Raw genomic sequence first — 18,066 nt, 5'->3', positions numbered from 1 at the left:
TTAAATATATAAGCGGCACACGTGAAAATAAAAAAACAAAATCTGGGTTCCACTCTACTACAACTGTGCATGGAACGCTGTCTATTTGTTTTTTCATTAAATTTATAGTAGTAGTAATGAGCTTTGACAACATGTGACTATCTTTTTGAAACTTTTCCTAACCCTTCACTTTCTTAGCTGCAAATGCAATGGCCCCAAAAAGCGTGTGGACCACCTAATTAAACTTTTCCAACCAAACATAATTACAAATGATATAAGAGGATAAAAAACAGAAGATACTTTTAATTAATTGCAACCTATAAAAATGATAACCTCCACCATTAACTTTTCCATACTTTTAATCAACTATCACCAACATGCCATTATGTGCACCAACTCTTCTGACCAATTGCACCCAAACCACAACATTCTCCACAAACACGGAAAAGTAAAATACTAATACTGTAGTACTTACAAAACTCCATAGGTTATTTTGATGTAGTGGTCCGGAAGAAAAAAGGCTTATATTGATGAACATTTTCTGCGTGGAGCTGTTCGTTCAATCTACGAACAACTCTGCGGCATGCAATTTTCTTTGAAAAAAAAGGAGAAATAATACGTAATTTTCTTTGAAAAAAAAAGCGCAATAATACGCTATTACTGGTTTATATCTCGTATTTCGTATATGTCTTTCCCAATGAATCAACAATTTCGGAACCAAAAAATGAAAAAATAAAAAGCTTTCGAGGTGTGTGTAATCTGACTTGAACGTCGGATTGTTGAAAAAATAAAAAAAAATCTTACTCGAGATCACAACCGTTCCTTCTTCTTCTTCTTCCTGAAAACCACCTCCGTATCCAGCCCGAACCCATCCACGCCCCTCACCTCCACCACCTCGCACCTCTTGAACAGCTTCACCAGCGGGTCCACACTGTACAAATCATTCGCCGAGTACTTGTCCGCCCGTTTGGACACCGCCACGTGCAGCACGCACACCCCGCCGGGCTTCAGCGTCCGTTCGATCTCCGCCGCGAACTCCCACGGATACAGCGCGTGGTCGAACACGTTCGAGAACTCGAAGTCGAACGTCTCGTTGTCGAACGGCTGGTGATGGAAGTCGCCTTCCACGACCAGCGGAGGGTAGGGCACCAGATCCATCCCCACGGAGTCGGGAACCCCGACCCGTTTTAGCGCCTCGACTTCTTGCCCGACCCGGGCGCCGATGCAGAGGGCTTTTGACTCGTTATGCAAAAGGCCTCTCTGCTGCAAGCTGGCGAAGAATTGGGAGAAGACCCGGACCTTTCGGGTCCAGTCCCGGGTGGTCCATATTTTACGGAGCTTGGGGTTGAGGGTCTTGTTGAGCTGGCGCTGGATGTAGGCGTCGTAGGAGGCGTAGCCGGGTCGGATTCGGAGGTCGGGCGAGTGGGTTATGGCGGTGGCGGGTTGGTGGGTGTGACGTGGGGTTTGGAGAGAGAGGAAGGCGAGGAAGGAGAGAGAGAGGAGGAGGGAGAGGATGAAAGGTTTGAGGATGACGGGTAGTTTTGGACTGAAGGGGTTCATGCCTGAATAATTCAGTGATATTGATATACTATATAAAAACGAAATCTTGATATGTATAGATGTATGTGTGTTTGTGTGTGGTGTGGTGTGGTGGTGGTGGGGAATTATGGCCGGTGGTGGTGGTGTGCGAGAGGGAAGGAAAAAGGATCACGGGTGTATTTGGAACTTGGAAGGGATGAGGTGAGAGAATGTGAAGAGATTCTTCTACTTGTTTTTTTGTTTTTTTCCTGGAGGTGATTTGAAAGCAGCTGCTTTCGGCGTCGTTTGATAGCAAAGTTCCACGAAAATGGCGTGGAATGACGAGTTTTTATACAGTTGTCCATGCTCTCTCTCTATCTCTCTCTCTCTCCACTTGTACATGTGATGTGTTTGATCTCTCTCTATCTCTCTCATCTCTCACCCGTCAACTACTCAAAACGCCAAAAGACGTGGAATGTGGGATCCAGCCCCGCCTAATAAATTGAGAGCTGCTACACACACAGCACTCTGTGCACAGATTGTGCACAGATTTTTTTGTGGAGCCCACCATGGGTTCACACAAATCATCCGAGCCGTTCATTAAATGTAAAACAGTTTTTCAAAGGTCCCCGTAAAAAATAGGCTCAATCCAATACCTATAGGTGCTTCATCCAACCATCTAACTTTTCATTCAGATTTCTGGTTAATGAAAAGTTATGTGGTTGGATCGAGCACTTATAGATATCGGATTGAGCTTGTTTTTTATGGGGTCCCTTGAAAAAGTGTTTTACATTTAATGAACGGCTCGGATGATTTGTGTGGGACCCGTGGTGGACCCCACAATAAAATCTGTGCACAATCTGTGCACAAAGTGTATGTGTGTAGACTTTCTGTAATAAATTTCATGTATCGAGCAGTTTAAAATCGTGATTAAAAAAAAAAAAACAGTTAAAAATCAAGTCCCGTAACATGGTGGAGCTACTGTGACAATTGTTTGTTGACATATTACGTGTGGTTCTTTGATTCATTGCCGGATGTATCACTACTCATTTGATTTAATTTGTGTTATTTGTCTTCACGTGGGTGATTTGTTTTTTTTTATTTGTACTATATTAGATTAGATGCACACAGTAGATTGTAATTTTCTCTCATCAATGAAGTTCTTACTTTTCTAAAAAAAAAACCAGTTAAAAAATTGAGATAGTTAGAGCATCTCCGGTCGATTCCCCCTTTGTTTACCCAAACTTGAGATAAAATCTGTGTAAAAATTTGATTTGGGTAGGGGAACCTTTAATGGCAAAACTCAATTTTCATCCAAATTTATTTATTTTTAAATATCTAATGGCATTATAAGAGAGAGAGGGGAGAGAATCAGCTCCGGCGAAGTGCGGGCGAAATTCCAACATCAGATCGAAAGGGCCGGCAAAGCTTTCTTTCTCTCTCCCAAAATAGCCATTGAAAAAAATGGTAAGGTTTTGAGTTCCTAATTTAAGAAAACAAAAGGATAAAACCGGAAATCGGGTACACATTTGGGGAAGCAATGGAGAGTTATTTTTCATGATTTTCCCCAAATTTTGAATTTGGTTCTTAAAACGGGGAAGAATTCTAAACGGAACCAATAATGTGTATTTGTATCTAGGTACAATGAAGTTGTAAGTTCAATTTCTATAGCCTAGAAGTTTGGTACTCCTGTTAATTGCATGGGTACAAATCAGATTACTATGGAGTATAACTTTTTCTAAGATGACAATATATATATATATATATATATATATATATATAGAGAGAGAGAGAGAGAGAGAGAGAGAGAGAGAGATAATATTCTAGGAAAATTGAGAAAACTTCTACTCGTACTTTTCCCAAAAATAAACCCATCTTAAGAGTGACTTTATTTGCTTCATGTGAAAGGACAACCATGGGATTGTTGATGGGGTATTGCTAATGCCAAACTTATTTTTGCTTTTGCAAAAAATGTAACGGATAAAAGACTTATAATATATGCAAGATACAAGATTTTTACACAAAACAGTTTTGACACTAATAAAAATATGTTGGGGTCAAAGATGATAAAATTATAGTATAGTGAGTGGTGTGTAGTGAACTTTGGTTTGATTTAAGATCTAGACATTAGTTTCGTCTCTTTATTCTTGCTTTTAAAATGTATTTTTCTGTGATGAGTTAACTGTAATTCTTCTTTTCATTCTATTTGAATGGAATCGCTGTAAGTGCCATTTGATATTTTAATGAAATGTGCTTCCAATAAAGAAAAAGAAAAAAGAAAAGAAAACGGAAGACGATGATAATCTGGCTCATTTCATGCGTATTGTTGAATTCCTTGCCTCTAGGGCCCGCTACAAACGGGCAAAATTTCGAGGCTCAAACGTCATATCCATGATGCTTACCACCAATGTTGGGAAATGTCCTGGATGCATGTGCACAATACTACATTACTACCATTTGAAAGTATGGAAGTCCCAATACCGGCTCAAAGATATTTGGAGCTGAAGCGGAAGTTCTAACTTCTAATAGTGGCCACTGGCCATCTATCTCTGCATCTTCAAAATAAATTTTGCAAAATGTTGAAAAAAATTTAGGAGGTAGAGATTCAAACATAGCTCCTAAAGCATTCAAACAACCACACGACCATGAAAACATTATTCGAAAGCAATTGAAACTCATTATTTAAAATTATAAATTGTATTTTTTGGGCTCTCTTCTGCCCAAAAAATTGGGGGAAGCCGGCTCTATATGGAACTCTCGTCTCTGAAGTAAGAGTATATCCAATGAGCTATCAAAAAATATGTACTAACATGTATACTAACATTGTAAAATCCAGTCAAAGTGAGACCTACGAAATGGGGATGATGCTGTGCAGTGGTGTGCGCAGCTCCGAACTGTCGGATCGTTCATCCAACTGCTCAGATCTTATCTCGGCAATTAACAGCTTTCGATCGTTGGTCACCGAAATGAAATCTGAACCGTCGAATGCACGATTCAACAGCTTGAAAGTGCGCAGCATGGTGTTGTACATCTTACTACACAGAACCAATCCGAAATCCGAGACGTACTTATGTGGGCTAGGAATGTGTTAGTTTAAAGATTTAATAGACACTAACAATGGTGTAATTAAAGTGTGTGCTGGACTAATAAAGTTAGATGCATTAAAATATACACATGTGCTTGCATATTTATTATGTAATGATGTTTTTTTTTTCTTCTCACGCCACTCCCCCTTCCTCTCTCATCTCCTTCGCTCTCAAAGTATGCCAAGAGGTTACTAAAATTTCACATACTTTGTAGCACACTCCTAGACTAGTACACTCTAGCACACAAAATAGAACAATCATCGGAGCATTTAAAACACACATACATTTGTTATTAATTCTTAGCACACACCACTAAATACATGAGATGCCACACCCATTGGAGATGATCCAAGTGCAATCGCGTTGGCCTCGTCGTTCTTGCAAGAATGACTAAGCTCTCGTCGCCTGAAAGAAAGAAAAAAAAGTTGAAGCAAATAAATCATGATGAGATTATATTTCATACACAAAGATCAACAAAAAAGAATTTGAAATGATGGAGTTTATGTTATCAGTGATCGGAAGAAAAAAAAAATCAAGCAGTTAAGCAATACTATTAATACCTGACCAAGACGGGTAGGTTTGGAAATAACCATTTTTCTCAATCTACGCCTAATTCTACGTAACTTGACTGTTTTCTTCAAACCATTGACTTGTAGAGACTCAGGATCAAGCACTTCTAACTGTTCGATTCCCTTGTCAATGGAGTCTCCCTCCTCTAGGAACATTTTATCCACTTCGGCACACATGTAGTCCATCGTGGTGTTTACGAACTCAAATGCAGCTTGCAATTCACATGATCGAGCGCACAATTTTTCCATTTTCTCACAAAGAATCTTAGAACGCGATGCTTTAATCAATTTAGGATCATCCTCCTCCACGCTAAACAGAAAGCAAAAACATTAGCCATATAAAAACGAATCAAGTCAGTTTAAGATAAGAACAATATAAGTTTTTTTTGTTTTTTGTTTTTTTGTGTACTTTAACTTTGCAGACGGGATAGCTTCAACACCTTGTTATTTCTATTCTTTTGACAATAATGTGATGACATTAAGTGCAGAGCTTACAGTATCGGAGACGTCAGTGGTGTGCCATCTGCGGTTGGGGGCGATGCCGAAAGTCTGCTATCAATGGTTGCGGACAACTCCGGAGGTGACGACGAGGTGGTTGTTGGCGATGGAGCAACGACGGCGGTGGTGGGAAAGCGGTGTGGCTGTGGAGTTTCCATGATTGTTGTGTTCTGAGAAAACAAAAACCTAACGTCAATTTCAGGGGAAATTTGGGTTCGATGATTTGGGGGGATCTAAACGGCGTGGTTTTGTTTTCTTAATGGATTGCCTACAATGACCCAAACCGACACTGCAGGGACAGGAGTCCTAAAAGAGTACCTGATAGCCATCCCATTCCACGTTTGACGGAGGAACCTTGTGGGTTGGTGAAAACACCAGTGGGACAAAAGGAACAGTATCGTTCGCTGTCGATGAGGAGAACACAGTTGGTTGGAATGCACCTTGTGATGGACCAGATCCATCACTGCCACAAACAGAAGGGGCATCACCTCCTTCCATTGGAGTAGGATCAGGGTGGTTAAACCGACAATTTGATTCGTACCTGCAGAAGCCATTAAGCATGTAGAAAGAGCAATCTCTTTTTCCCTGTAATGAATTTTAACCTTGTCAGGATATTTGTGGAAACTGCCTAAAGACTCAGAAATGAGTCGACTTAAGCCTCATGTATGATGTAACAAAGAGATCATCAGACGTGAACAAAATTAAACTCTGTATGGCATTAGGGAAGGTTGAAATGACAGATTGAAGGAATACCGGCCGGATTGGCAATCCCAGAAAGTTGGAATCCGGAGCTACTGGAATTTTCCCTCTACAGTGGTTGTATTTGCCCTCTACTGAACTGATCTGAAAGATAAATGCATAACCTTTGAGATAACAATTAAGAATGTACAAGCAAAAATAACAAGGTACTCGCTTTGAACTACACAGCGAGCACCTAAGAAGAACAAACACCAGAAATGGCAATTACACATAAACGGCAGGGGACACGGCATAAATTAAGTAAATATATTAGGATACAGATTTAGTTATTCATATGAACATCCATCCAGAAATAACCAAAGTAATAGTATATTTACAATTCTTATTGTTTCCTTGTTTTAAACAAGTTGAACAGGGTTTTATTTGATATTTATCCAATAATTTTTTCCTCATATTTTTCGAATGCCATACCCCCCAATTTAGCTTTCAATAATATAAATTGATCATTTGCATCATTAGCATTCGATGTGTCCCCTTCGTAGAAATATTATATTTATAAGACAAGCCACATGGCAGATCTGTACGTGTCCCAAGTGTGTTGTGTGTCCTGGAGGTGTCGGACACAGAAGACAGTTAGGGGTGTGTGCTTCATAGGCGAGCACAAAGACTTTGCATAAGATGTCAACAACGGTTTATTCAATGATTTGGAACCCTTAATGCTTTGTTCGGTTGTAAACTTGAAAAAAAAATTCCAACTCCAAAAAACACTCATTACCCCTACTTTCAATCATTATTCTCATTTCTCTCTCCACTCATTACACCTATCTCTAATCATTACTCTCATTTTTATCTCTGTCTCTCTTCACTCATTACTCCTAGGCACTATCTCTAATTATTCTCCAAATTTCTCTCTCTACTCCTTACCCCAAAAACCAAACCCAAAATTTTTCTAAAAGGGAACCCAACAAGGCATAAGCCACCCCGCTCATTTCCTGGGCCAGAACCTACATGAATAATACACGATACAGTCACACGTCCAGGGCCATGCCTTGATACTGATTATTGGGAAATCTACCATATATTGCCGTTTATTTTTACTTCAAATATGCGATACCTCATGACACTAACAAATTACTTAGTTATGATCAGTAGTACAGTAATTGACATTTCAAACAACGAAAGAAGCAATTTTGCACGCCTCATATGCCAAGGGAACATAAACACAGGCCCAATAAAAGAACTTACCAACAACAGATGGATGCCAATATTTCTGGTTAAGGCACAATTTGGAAAGAAAAAAAGCTTTATGGAGATTCTCATTCTGATTATACTAGCTTCTAGCTGTTACTTGCATGTAAAGGTCCCCAAACTTGAGCCACATATTCCTCCCAAGCAAATAACTTACAATGAAACCAAGAATAGAAGCGCTATTGCAACAAAAATCGTATAAGAAATGCAAATGAAAGTAAATCCTGGGCAAGAAGCAAATAAGATCCAGAAGACATGCAAGGGAATAGTTGGTTGCCACCAGACTATCAAAGGGTTGCTTTATGTCAAGAATAGACTCCATATCAGATAGTGAATGAAGACAACAGGAAAATGTTACCAGTTCAAGATTTGCAGTAGGCACAGAAGACCTTAATGAAGACCTTAATAACTTGATACGTAGATAAAGATTGATATCTATGTGATCAACTTTCAAAATTACACTGGTTGACTCAAAAGAAATCGTCAATGTTTGGCACGATAATATGGAAGCGGAAATCAACTATAACAAGAAAAGTACCGCATTGCACAATTAGATGCCTTATGTTCTTTTCCTTTTCCTTTATTGGTAGGTTCATTATTCTCTTACCTCTGAAAAGCAATTGGTAGACTGGCAGACATCAACCTTCTACTTCTTGTAAATGTGTATGCAGTTTATGCATAAAAACATGGTTATACCATCCGTACGAATAAACTTCGGATTTCCTCCCCCTCCCGACAACAAAATTTGGTTCCCACCTTGCACCTTCTAGGAGAGGTGAATAGAACTATACGATTTTATCGTAAATGATTTCATCAAAGCACATATTTCATGATCTCATTAAATCCTCCCTCTTAGTTCAAGATTGAGACTACACATATTTAGATTGCCCTTGTATAGGTGGTGGACTCTAAATATCTCCTTGGTGACTATCACCTATAGCTAATGTAGTAGGATACGTTTGCTTTTCTCAAGTGGGCAGAAGACTTTGCGGCCATCAAGAAACTAAGTTCACCATGGCTTATCGATGAGGTAGATCCTTTACAAACACACGGGCCAGCAGTATCCCACCGGCACACATATAAATAAACCAATAAATATATCCCTCAACTATTAATTGAATCCGATAAATTACCCGAATATCTCTTGACAGAGGATGGCAACAATGGACACCAGTACTAGTCTGATCCGGTATCTGACGCGTGTACCCTCCATCCGCCACAAAAAATGCAGTCGGAGCAGGATTAAATGATGCCGCAGCCGCCATGGCCTTGCCTACTCTCCTCGCGGTTGCCGCAGCCACCTTCTTCGCCATGTTATCTACAGTTGCCGCAGCCTTAAATGATGCCGCAGCCACCATGGGTTTCCCTACTCTCTTCTTAGTCGCCACAGCCGCTTTATTCACCACACCATCCGCCTTCTTTTGGGCCGCCTTCTTCGCCACATCATCCGCCTTCTTTTTGGCAGCCCTCTTCGCTGCGTCATCTACAGTTGCAGCAGCCTTCCCTCCTTTCTTCGCGGTGGCTGGCGCTGCCTTCTTTTGGGGCGCCTTATTCGTGCTCGTGTTTGACACCATCTGTTCCCCACAACACAAACACCGAAATCAATCTACTTCCACCAAAGAGCTACATAGACAATATTTTGAACACACCTTTCAAACACGCCACCCAATAGTGTGGGGTTCTACAATATATTTCGACAATTTGAGTTGTTCATTTTGTAGCTCAGGATGTGTAAATCAATCATGCATGCAAAACACCAAATTGATCGGATATATTCAAATCAATTGATTAAGAGAGAGAATTTTAACAATCCATATAGAATACTCCCTCCGTCCCAATTTACTTGTCTCAGTTCTATTCTAACTGAATTAAAAAACTAGTTATATCTTTAAAATGGTAATAAATTTTATATTAAATATGAATCTTATTTGATGATCTCGATTTGTTCTATAATTCAATATTTTCGAAATCATCAAAAACATTATAAATTACAATATATAATTAATTGAAAAGTGGTACGAACTCCAAAAATGACAAGTAAATTGGGATGGAAGGAGTACTATATTTCGATTGCTATCAATGCCCGATCAACTTAATTCTTTGCATGAGTAAAGTTAATGTTGAGACCTACAAAATGAAATGAACCGTTTGAATTGTCAAAATATGTTACGAAACTCACTCTACTAGGTGGTGTATTTGTCAGGTGCGTTGTATTAGGCGGAGAGCTAGGCGTGTTTGAAAGGCGTGTACGTAGAATTTCCCTTGTAACGAATCGATCCGAAAATCAGAGACAACAGAACTAGTAAAAGCAAAAATGAAAAGTAGAATGGGATGCAACTTACGTTGGAGAACTGAGTTGAGATGCAGGGTTTTGTGTCCAAAAGGAGACCAGATCCCAAAGAGCACTTTCTCCTGAGGTTTTCCCGACCTTAGAAATGTCGGCAGATGAGAGAGAGAGAGAGAGAGAGAGAGAGAGAGAGAGAGATGAGTGCCCAGGTAGCAGAGAGAGAGAGGGTTTGAGGTTCAGTACTCCAAAAGGCAAAAGCAGCTGTCACTCTGAGATACAGAATGCTGATTGGTTGAGGAAAAAACTCATACTCCAAAGTATTCTCAGAGAGAGGACTTCATCATTAAGCAAAGATGACATCACTCGTACCGTACGGCATCCAGTTACCTCGCATGTGTGATGTCATAACCCAAGGCATAAAATAGGAGTAAAAAACGACAAGGATATTTTTGGAGTAATCACAAACCTGATCGGTTTGGATTTTAGGGAGGTTTTTAAAAGTAATACTTCATCCATTTCGGTTTAATTGTTTCTAATTTTGTTCTAATCGAATAAAAAATTAGTTATATCTTTATATCGATAATGAATTTTATATCAAATATAGATTTGATTTGATAGATCTCAATTAGTTCTATAACACAATATTTTCCAACTCATATAAAATATTATAAATTACGACATATAATCAATTGAAAAGTGGTACGGATTCCCGAAAAAGACAATTAAATTAGGACGTAAGGAGTAAGTGGAGAGAAAATTTATTGGAGACGGTAAAACGAACAAGCTCATGTTCCAATAAAATGTGGAAAGAACATCCACATTTGACTCTTGATGATTTTATGTGTTAAGACAAAAACATTAAAAGTGGGGGTTCAAAAATTAAGAGTCAAATGAGTGTTGTAGTGATGTAGTTAAGATGTGTGATAATTTGAGTTACTTCTTCCGTCCCATAATGTAGACGTTTTTGGAATTGCGTCCTATTTTTAAATTGCCTATCTTCTTCAATTTATAATGTTCTATGTGATTAAATTTTTTTTATAGTAAAACTAATTCAAATCTATCAAAACAAGATCCGTATTGTTTATAAAAAAAATATTACGAATTAAAGATATAGAAAAAAATTTCATAGGACTAAAATAATAAAAATGTCCAACTTTTTGGGACGGATGGAAGGATGAGAGGAGGTGGTGGGTTCACATGCACACATGTATATTTTCTTACTCTTTGACGTATCATGCAAAGGTACCACTAACCGCATCTTGCATGAGAATATGGACGCTGATCAATCTGGCATATAAATTTGGTAAATGTCCTCGTGTTTATATAAACGTATTTTTTTATTCAAATTTCTGTCTTCAATAGAAAAAAGAAGAATAATTGTCCGTATGTGTATGTACATTAGTGATTCAAATAATGGAAAAATGAACAGCCTTCAAATACAGGCATAGGAAAGTAAGAATGGAACTAGATTAATCGGTTATATTCTTTAATCACCCCAAACATACCATTGTTGGCACTGATGGTACGTAAATGTAATATGCTGGTTAAACAAAATTATTCTCAAGTCATTCCAAAAGAAGATTTCCATGCAATGCACAGCTTTGTTAAGTTATTTTCGAAATTTCTCATGATCGTTTGAATTTGTTGTATTAATAATAGATCAGAAGAACAACATCAATCGCTAATATTTACATTGCATTTCTCTCAAGAAAATTACAAAGAAGTTCCTGAATACGAGAACACAAAATAGTAGTAATTGGAAATGAAGGGACGGTATGTGTTCAAATATAGAGATATTACACAAACATTTGGCTTGGAGGCAGCAATTACTGTATTTGAGAAGTCGGATTTCATCTTGTTAACTGAGTCCAACGCGGTGGAAGAATGTTGTAAAGAAGAACCCGAAAGCACGTGCTGCTGCAAGGACAAACAATTGAAGCAGAACCCTAGTTCTCACTCGAAGCTCTACCAAGCATGGCTGCAGCCTCACATACAGATGCAGTACGAGGAGCAGAGAAAAAGCTAGAAGCAGCCAACACACTGAGTCCGAGTCCTACAACGATACACTTTTCACAGACCAGACACAAAAAATGGCCAGTTCGGTCAGTGAAGTTGCCAACTTCAAACTTGCCAAAGCATTTGGAATTGCTGGAAGGCACCAATTGAGCATTGCCATTGTACCTGCAATTGCAGCCGCTCATATGCTTCCTTTTGTCTGTGTTTGCTATCCTGCACAGTAAAATTAGTAACCAGGAGCAGACGAAATCAAAATTTTGTAAAGCCAATATCAGGAGGACCCTAACCTTTGTTTGAGTAACATCGAATCTTAAAGGAGACATGAGGACGAGCTGGTACACAGTCTACACATGGCCACTGCTTTAATCATGTTAGACTTGGCCGCATCCAACAGTGGGTCTGCCTGGATAGCCTTGTTGAAGCAGTAATTGGCTTCCTCCCATCTACCCTCAGCAACAAATACAAGACCCAAATTGTTATAAGCAGGAGCATAGCCAGGTTGCAATTCAAGAGACTTTGAAAACATTGCCTTGGCAAATTGGTATTGCTTTTGCTGCCGGTAGAGATTTCCTAAGTTGGAAAATATAGTGTGTGCCTGTTTGGCTGTTGCCAATGACAAAGCTCGCTTATACACTTCTTCAGCTTGTGAAGAAGTCTCTGATAGTTGCAGTGAGATCCCTAGTGATGGAATAAATTTCACACAAGCATAACCAAAAGAGTCAAAGTCCCAAGAGGAGAAAAAGAAGAAAATATCAAGAAATGCAACCCAAAGAAGAAAAGAAAAGATATTAAGGAATTCTAGGAAAGCTATCGATACCAAGATTTGACCAAGCATAGCTGCACTCCTTCAGACGGGCAACTGCAGCCTTGAGGTACTTTTGTGATGTTTTGAATTGTTGAGTACAAAGACTATGAACGCCAAGTTGGTGCCATTGGACGGGATCATCTGGGTCCTCTGCGATAGCCTGGTTCAAATGAAGATACACGATAAGCAGAAATGAAAACACTAGATGCACAAAGAATGCTAACTCCCTATACCACTGCCTAAAGACACACAAAAGTTCTATTATAAGCCCCTTGAATGCTACGTTGAATGTTTGGCCCCCAAAACAGTCCAATAAATGTTATCTTTGATCCAATTCTATCAGCCCACAAACCAGTGGTAACTGTTAAGGGCAAACCGACGATCTATCCTAGATGGTGCCTATGTCAGACTAAATATTTCACGTAAAATGCCACAACAGATTGGTAACGAAGTTAGTTACTCCTATTTTCAATCTCTCTTAAAGGCTTAAAGCTATCCAGAAGCTACTTGAGTGGGCAAGTTTGTCACAGAGATATTGTCGTTGTTCTTCACAATCTCTGAGCCTCTAGGTTATAAAATTAAAACAGAAAAGAACGTAACCTGTTTTAAACTGTATATGGCACGCTCTTCGGCCTCAACCAATTCATTCTGTTCAATTTCAAATCCTGCTGCGATCTCATGTTGGGCCTTGTGGACCATTGCAAGCCCGGCCCACGCTATGGGAGGTTCAATGAAAACAGAATCTCCTTCTTTAAGTATAGAAACCATTTCATTTCCAGCCCAGGATAGCTGTTCAGCAGGATTCTGAAACATTTCTGCATCCCGGATCCGGTGGACTGCAACAGCATATCTTGTAGCAAGGCAATTGGGCTCCAATTTTGCAGCCTAAAGAGTAATAAGCAATAAGAAAAAATAGTAATGGCCTACTAAAAGGAATGAAAAGACTATTACGACGAAGAACAGATGTATATTACTAGAAAGCTTTCACTGTTGATAAGAGAACAAGTGAGGCAAAAACTACATTCTCATTATACTCGGAAAAATCTGACCAGAAATTCCAAGATCACATGAAGGAGATAATAAGTAGTAATCTGAAAAAGGAAGTACAAATTTTTGGACCGGACCTTCTCCAAGCATTTTCCAGAACTTTTATGATCACCGGACATATAATATGCATTGGAAAGATTTCCCCATAAATGGGCTGCTTTTGAATCCATTTTTAGTGCGGTTAACAAGCATTCCTTTGCAACATTGGCAGCTGTAACCTGATCCCCTGAAGCCCCATCACTAGCATTTGCTCCGGTACCTGAGTAACAAGAGGGAGATGTGCGAGGATGAGACTTTGACATCCCCACTAGATATCATCATGGAAAGATAAAGTGACACTTCATAAATAAATAAAAATATTTCCCACCACTATCATACAGTCCCATGCAAGCATTCAAAGTCACAGGCCAATAATGTTAGAGCATGAAACATTAAGTCAGAACAATCAAGATTTTACCTGCAACAACTGAACCATATTTACATAGGAGAATGGCAGCATAGTTGACTAGAGCAGCAGGATGGTTCTGATCTTTCAATATCAGCTCTTGAAAACATTTTGCTGAAAGCTCCAGATTCCCACTAGAAATAGATTCAAGAGTAAACATTTGAAGAATCAGAAAAACATTATGGTTAGTTTATGCTAACTGCAGGTATAATTACATTTTTTTAACCGAAAAACAGATTACTAAGATATCTGTTTAAGCAGTCAATTGCTTCAATATTGTTATTCCCCCAATAAGAATGGGACTTCTAGGATGTAAAGTGAATTTGGGAAGGTGGGGTGGACAATGTCCATTAGGGCAGGAAAATGCAAATAGTTGGTCATGTCTAGTCTTATCCCCCTCAGCAGCCTCCTGTGGGTTAAGAGAGAACTTGCAATGAAGCACCCACAAAGAATGGAGTGACGTTTCCTAGAGAGACAGATATGAAGCAGAGATAGCTAGTGGTGAAGCCAACTGCAATGAGAATCGCTTCTCGAACAAGGAATGGAGTGATAATGCACAAACACCAAAAATGGGTCCAAACAGTTGACAAAACTATAAGCCAATTTACCAAAAGAAGGATTAACTTGAATGATGCCCGGTGAAATGATGATGTAGAATATCCTACAAGTACTAGCATCAATGATCAAATTACTGAATTACTCACTGGAAACTCGTTTCAATTGAGAACTATGTCGAAGACTGAGATTTGTTGCAGCAAGTTAGCATTTCCTATCAGCTTCGCTTCGTGTATTGAGCATGATAAGAAAGCAGGAAGCCACAAACAAGTTTTAGGGACATCTTCCAACATACATAGGGGACAAGTTTAGCGTTTTCTCATCTATTACCCTTCTGTTAACATGAAGTATCAGTTTTTCTTATGGTTAAAATTTCAGATCACTCCCTATTCTTATGTACAACCTGTAGGCTGTAGGTTATTACGGTTACCACCGTGTTCAAGTAACTCTCCAAGTGATTCCTTTTTAATGTTTTGGTTCTCTCACTCAGCACTTGTAAACTAGAATCATTTAAACCGAGTATGACAGAAAAGCATATACCCTCTTACCTTTGAAGGTAAGCAATCCCAAGGTTTCCAAGGCAGTCCATGTTGTCTGGAACTATACTTAATAAAGATGCCAACACTGATATAGCATTCTACAAGAATAGTATAAGCCATAGTAAATAAAAAGATAGAAACAATGGTAAAGAAAAATTAGAAACAATGGTAAAGAAAAATTAGAGTTTGGTACCTGTACACGACTAGTTTTAAGAAGTATGATGCCTAGAGTATTCCAAACAGATGCCTGTCTAATATCCGATTTCATTGACTCCTTCAACTTACTAAGAATTTCATCAAGCTCTTTAGGTTCAATTTCCCTTTCTGGATTACAGTCCCCTGAACTTCCAAGTAGAAGGCACTACAGAGGTACAAACATTTGTTCCTGATGGTTAACTATTACCACAGTAATTCACTAAATTCATTGCACCAATTAAGGAGAATATGAACCTTTATGTAACAACTAGTGCACCTGAGCATGGTGAATCTGAACCAGTGAAAGAAACTCTGGTCGGTCAATCTCTTCTTCACTGCGAAGTAAAATCTCTGCTGCCTTCTCGTATGACAAAACTGCCTAAAACACATCCAACTTGAATTTAAAGCATTGTTTCTTACACCAAAGTAAGAAATGAGAAATTTATGAAAGCTACCTTTTGTGGCTGACCCATCCGTTGATACATTAAGCCCAATAAAAAATGAGCATGGGCATTTTTCGGCATCTTCCTTGCAACGTGTACCAATCCCTACATGCATGGACCGTATTGGTCAGATTATATACTAAAACTGATACTAAACATACATCTAACCCTTTGCATTCACAAATTCTAGAAGGAAACTTGGAGGAGCAAAAAGGTCTATCCATAAGCAGATTGATTGACACGCCTTGAAAAAATACCAACACGTTACTCAACATTCAATACACTGATGTTCATACACTTGGTAACTCTCTTACCCCAATCATGCTTTCAAAACTCCTACTGACTAACCCGAATCGGTGAATGAACTTACAATTTGCATCCTTATAAGCCATCTAAAAGTCAAAAAGAGAATGAGAAGATGTGTATGCAGTTGGTGTTACATACTGCCCTATGAAGTGGATAGTGCAAATCACAAACCAGAAAACCAAGACATAGAAACGAAGCAAAAATGAAGAACCAAATTTGATTGAAGGGATGACCAGAAAACTCACTGTTTTAAGGCTGCTCACTTTCTCCTCACGTGATGAGGAAACCCCTTGACCATGCTGATCAGCATCTGCATCAGCTCCACAGTCAAGAGGGTACTCTACCTTACTAATTCTTGAACGGCATTTTGCTGACTTTTTTAATTGTTTACCTTCTCCATCCGCAATATCAGTGTCTTTCGTAATTAAAGGTCCTTTATCATGATTATTTTCAGAATACATCAACCTACGTAAACATGGAAACTGCAAATATAAAATCGCTCTAACAAACACTTAAAAATCAGTAACATGAAATCGTACCCTCCTCTACAATACTACAACGCAATCCTATCTGAACAAAATATACAACATCAATGATTAGTTACTCATTGCAAGTGGAGTGGTAACTAAGCACTTTGGTCTCCCTCTCAAGTCTCAAGTGCTACATCATCTTCAAATATCACACTCATCTTATATTCGTCGAGTAAATGTTGATGGAGATGGCACGATGACGGGGCATCTCCACTCTTTACACCATTATTGACCCACACTTAAATTTGAGAAAAAAACCCCTCCGAATAACCTTACAATTCACCACTCCTGTACTCAAACTCAAATTCCAAGAGGTTTTACTACTCATTTGTTTAACCCAAAACCAACAGAGATTCTTTCCGTTAATTTTCCGAAGCCTCTTTGCTACAATAAAACTTTACTACTACTATTGCCAGTAATGATGTTTTTACTGGAATTTATCCTTAGATTTGGGCTTGCACTTCCACTCAAATTAAGTAAAATTTTGAGCAAAGGCCCGCAGACGGAGAATAATTAAGATACAACAGTCATTTGTAACGCTCTCCTCACTTGGGGTTGGACTGACACATTCATGGGACTAACCTATATGTGAGAAGCCGTTCCAAGTAACCGTGCAATCCAAATTTTTTTCCCGTAGACCAGTCTGACAAATTATCTGCTCAACAAAAGCCTAAACAATGTTTCAACAACACAATTTCCGTTTCTTTTCCTCGGTGTTCTCAGAACCCAAACTGGTTAATAATACTAGGGTTAGTGTGCTAACCCTAACGGAAAAAATCTAGTTCATAAAAACTAATTTCGGGAAAACATCGGACATTTTTTAATCAACAACAAAATCAAAACCAGAATTAAGAATCGAAGGAAAACTTGACAGGAATAATAAGGAAGGGATTGCATGAGAGCAGGAGAAGAGTAAGATACGAGGTGAAATCTGGAGCAGTGGAGACGGGGGCGTAATCGTTGCCGTCGGATTCAGTTAGGTCAACGTTGAGGTCAGCTAAGACGAAGGATTTGGAGGCCGCCGCCTGCGTCTTCGATCTATCGTCGGCGGCGGAGTGATCTGTGACGGCTAATTCGGGTGCCATTTTCGCAGCTGACGAGTCTCAGAAGAATGAAAACAAACCAATATATAGGCTTTGGTGAATTTGGATAAATGGAGCCATTTATATTTTTTTCGCTAATCAATAGGACGGAATTTGGTATATTATCTACGTTTGCAGTGTGTATCGTAGAAGCTGCTAGTGCACATGCTCGTTTTAAAATTTTGGTAATTTTGAATCATTCTTGTATTTGTTACGAAA

General features: G+C 38.9%; 3 protein-coding genes across 4 annotated transcripts; all 3 read right to left on the bottom strand.

The window, feature by feature from the left end:
* Window positions 1-602: 602 nt before the first annotated feature.
* Window positions 603-1,844, bottom strand: LOC131336028 (uncharacterized). The gene has a single exon (XM_058371631.1). The coding sequence runs from the start codon at window positions 1,537-1,539 to the stop codon at window positions 790-792; it is 750 nt and encodes a 249-aa protein (XP_058227614.1). The 5' UTR covers window positions 1,540-1,844; the 3' UTR covers window positions 603-789.
* Window positions 1,845-4,649: 2,805 nt separating this feature from the next.
* On the bottom strand, window positions 4,650-10,090 carry LOC131336026 (uncharacterized). The gene is made up of 8 exons (XM_058371630.1): window positions 9,940-10,090; window positions 9,777-9,858; window positions 8,731-9,171; window positions 6,404-6,493; window positions 5,969-6,235; window positions 5,648-5,820; window positions 5,144-5,462; window positions 4,650-4,988 (listed from the first exon to the last, which is right to left on the bottom strand). Exons 3-8 carry the CDS (start codon window positions 9,169-9,171, stop codon window positions 4,974-4,976), a joined length of 1,305 nt encoding a protein of 434 aa, XP_058227613.1. The 5' UTR covers window positions 9,777-9,858; window positions 9,940-10,090; the 3' UTR covers window positions 4,650-4,973.
* A 1,474-nt stretch (window positions 10,091-11,564) lies between these two features.
* LOC131336459 (probable UDP-N-acetylglucosamine--peptide N-acetylglucosaminyltransferase SPINDLY) lies at window positions 11,565-17,999 on the bottom strand. Of its 2 annotated transcripts, none has more exons than XM_058372316.1 (13): window positions 17,687-17,999; window positions 16,627-16,700; window positions 16,481-16,545; window positions 15,942-16,034; window positions 15,764-15,865; window positions 15,485-15,652; window positions 15,301-15,389; window positions 14,210-14,331; window positions 13,830-14,011; window positions 13,306-13,590; window positions 12,718-12,865; window positions 12,188-12,578; window positions 11,565-12,113 (listed from the first exon to the last, which is right to left on the bottom strand). In XM_058372316.1, the coding sequence occupies exons 1-12, from the start codon at window positions 17,848-17,850 to the stop codon at window positions 12,211-12,213; spliced, it is 1,860 nt and encodes a 619-aa protein (XP_058228299.1). In that variant the 5' UTR covers window positions 17,851-17,999; the 3' UTR covers window positions 11,565-12,113; window positions 12,188-12,210. The 2 variants fall into 2 exon arrangements, with proteins under 2 accessions (XP_058228299.1, XP_058228298.1); XM_058372315.1 differs by having other exon boundaries at window positions 11,565-11,950; window positions 12,066-12,113; window positions 16,481-16,700; window positions 17,687-17,998.
* Window positions 18,000-18,066: the final 67 nt, after the last annotated feature.

The sequence above is a fragment of the Rhododendron vialii genome, chromosome 8a (assembly GCF_030253575.1).
Source record: "Rhododendron vialii isolate Sample 1 chromosome 8a, ASM3025357v1".
NCBI lineage: Eukaryota > Viridiplantae > Streptophyta > Magnoliopsida > Ericales > Ericaceae > Rhododendron > Rhododendron vialii.
Note: the sequence above shows the minus strand (reverse complement) of the source record. Positions and strands in the feature narration are given on the sequence as shown.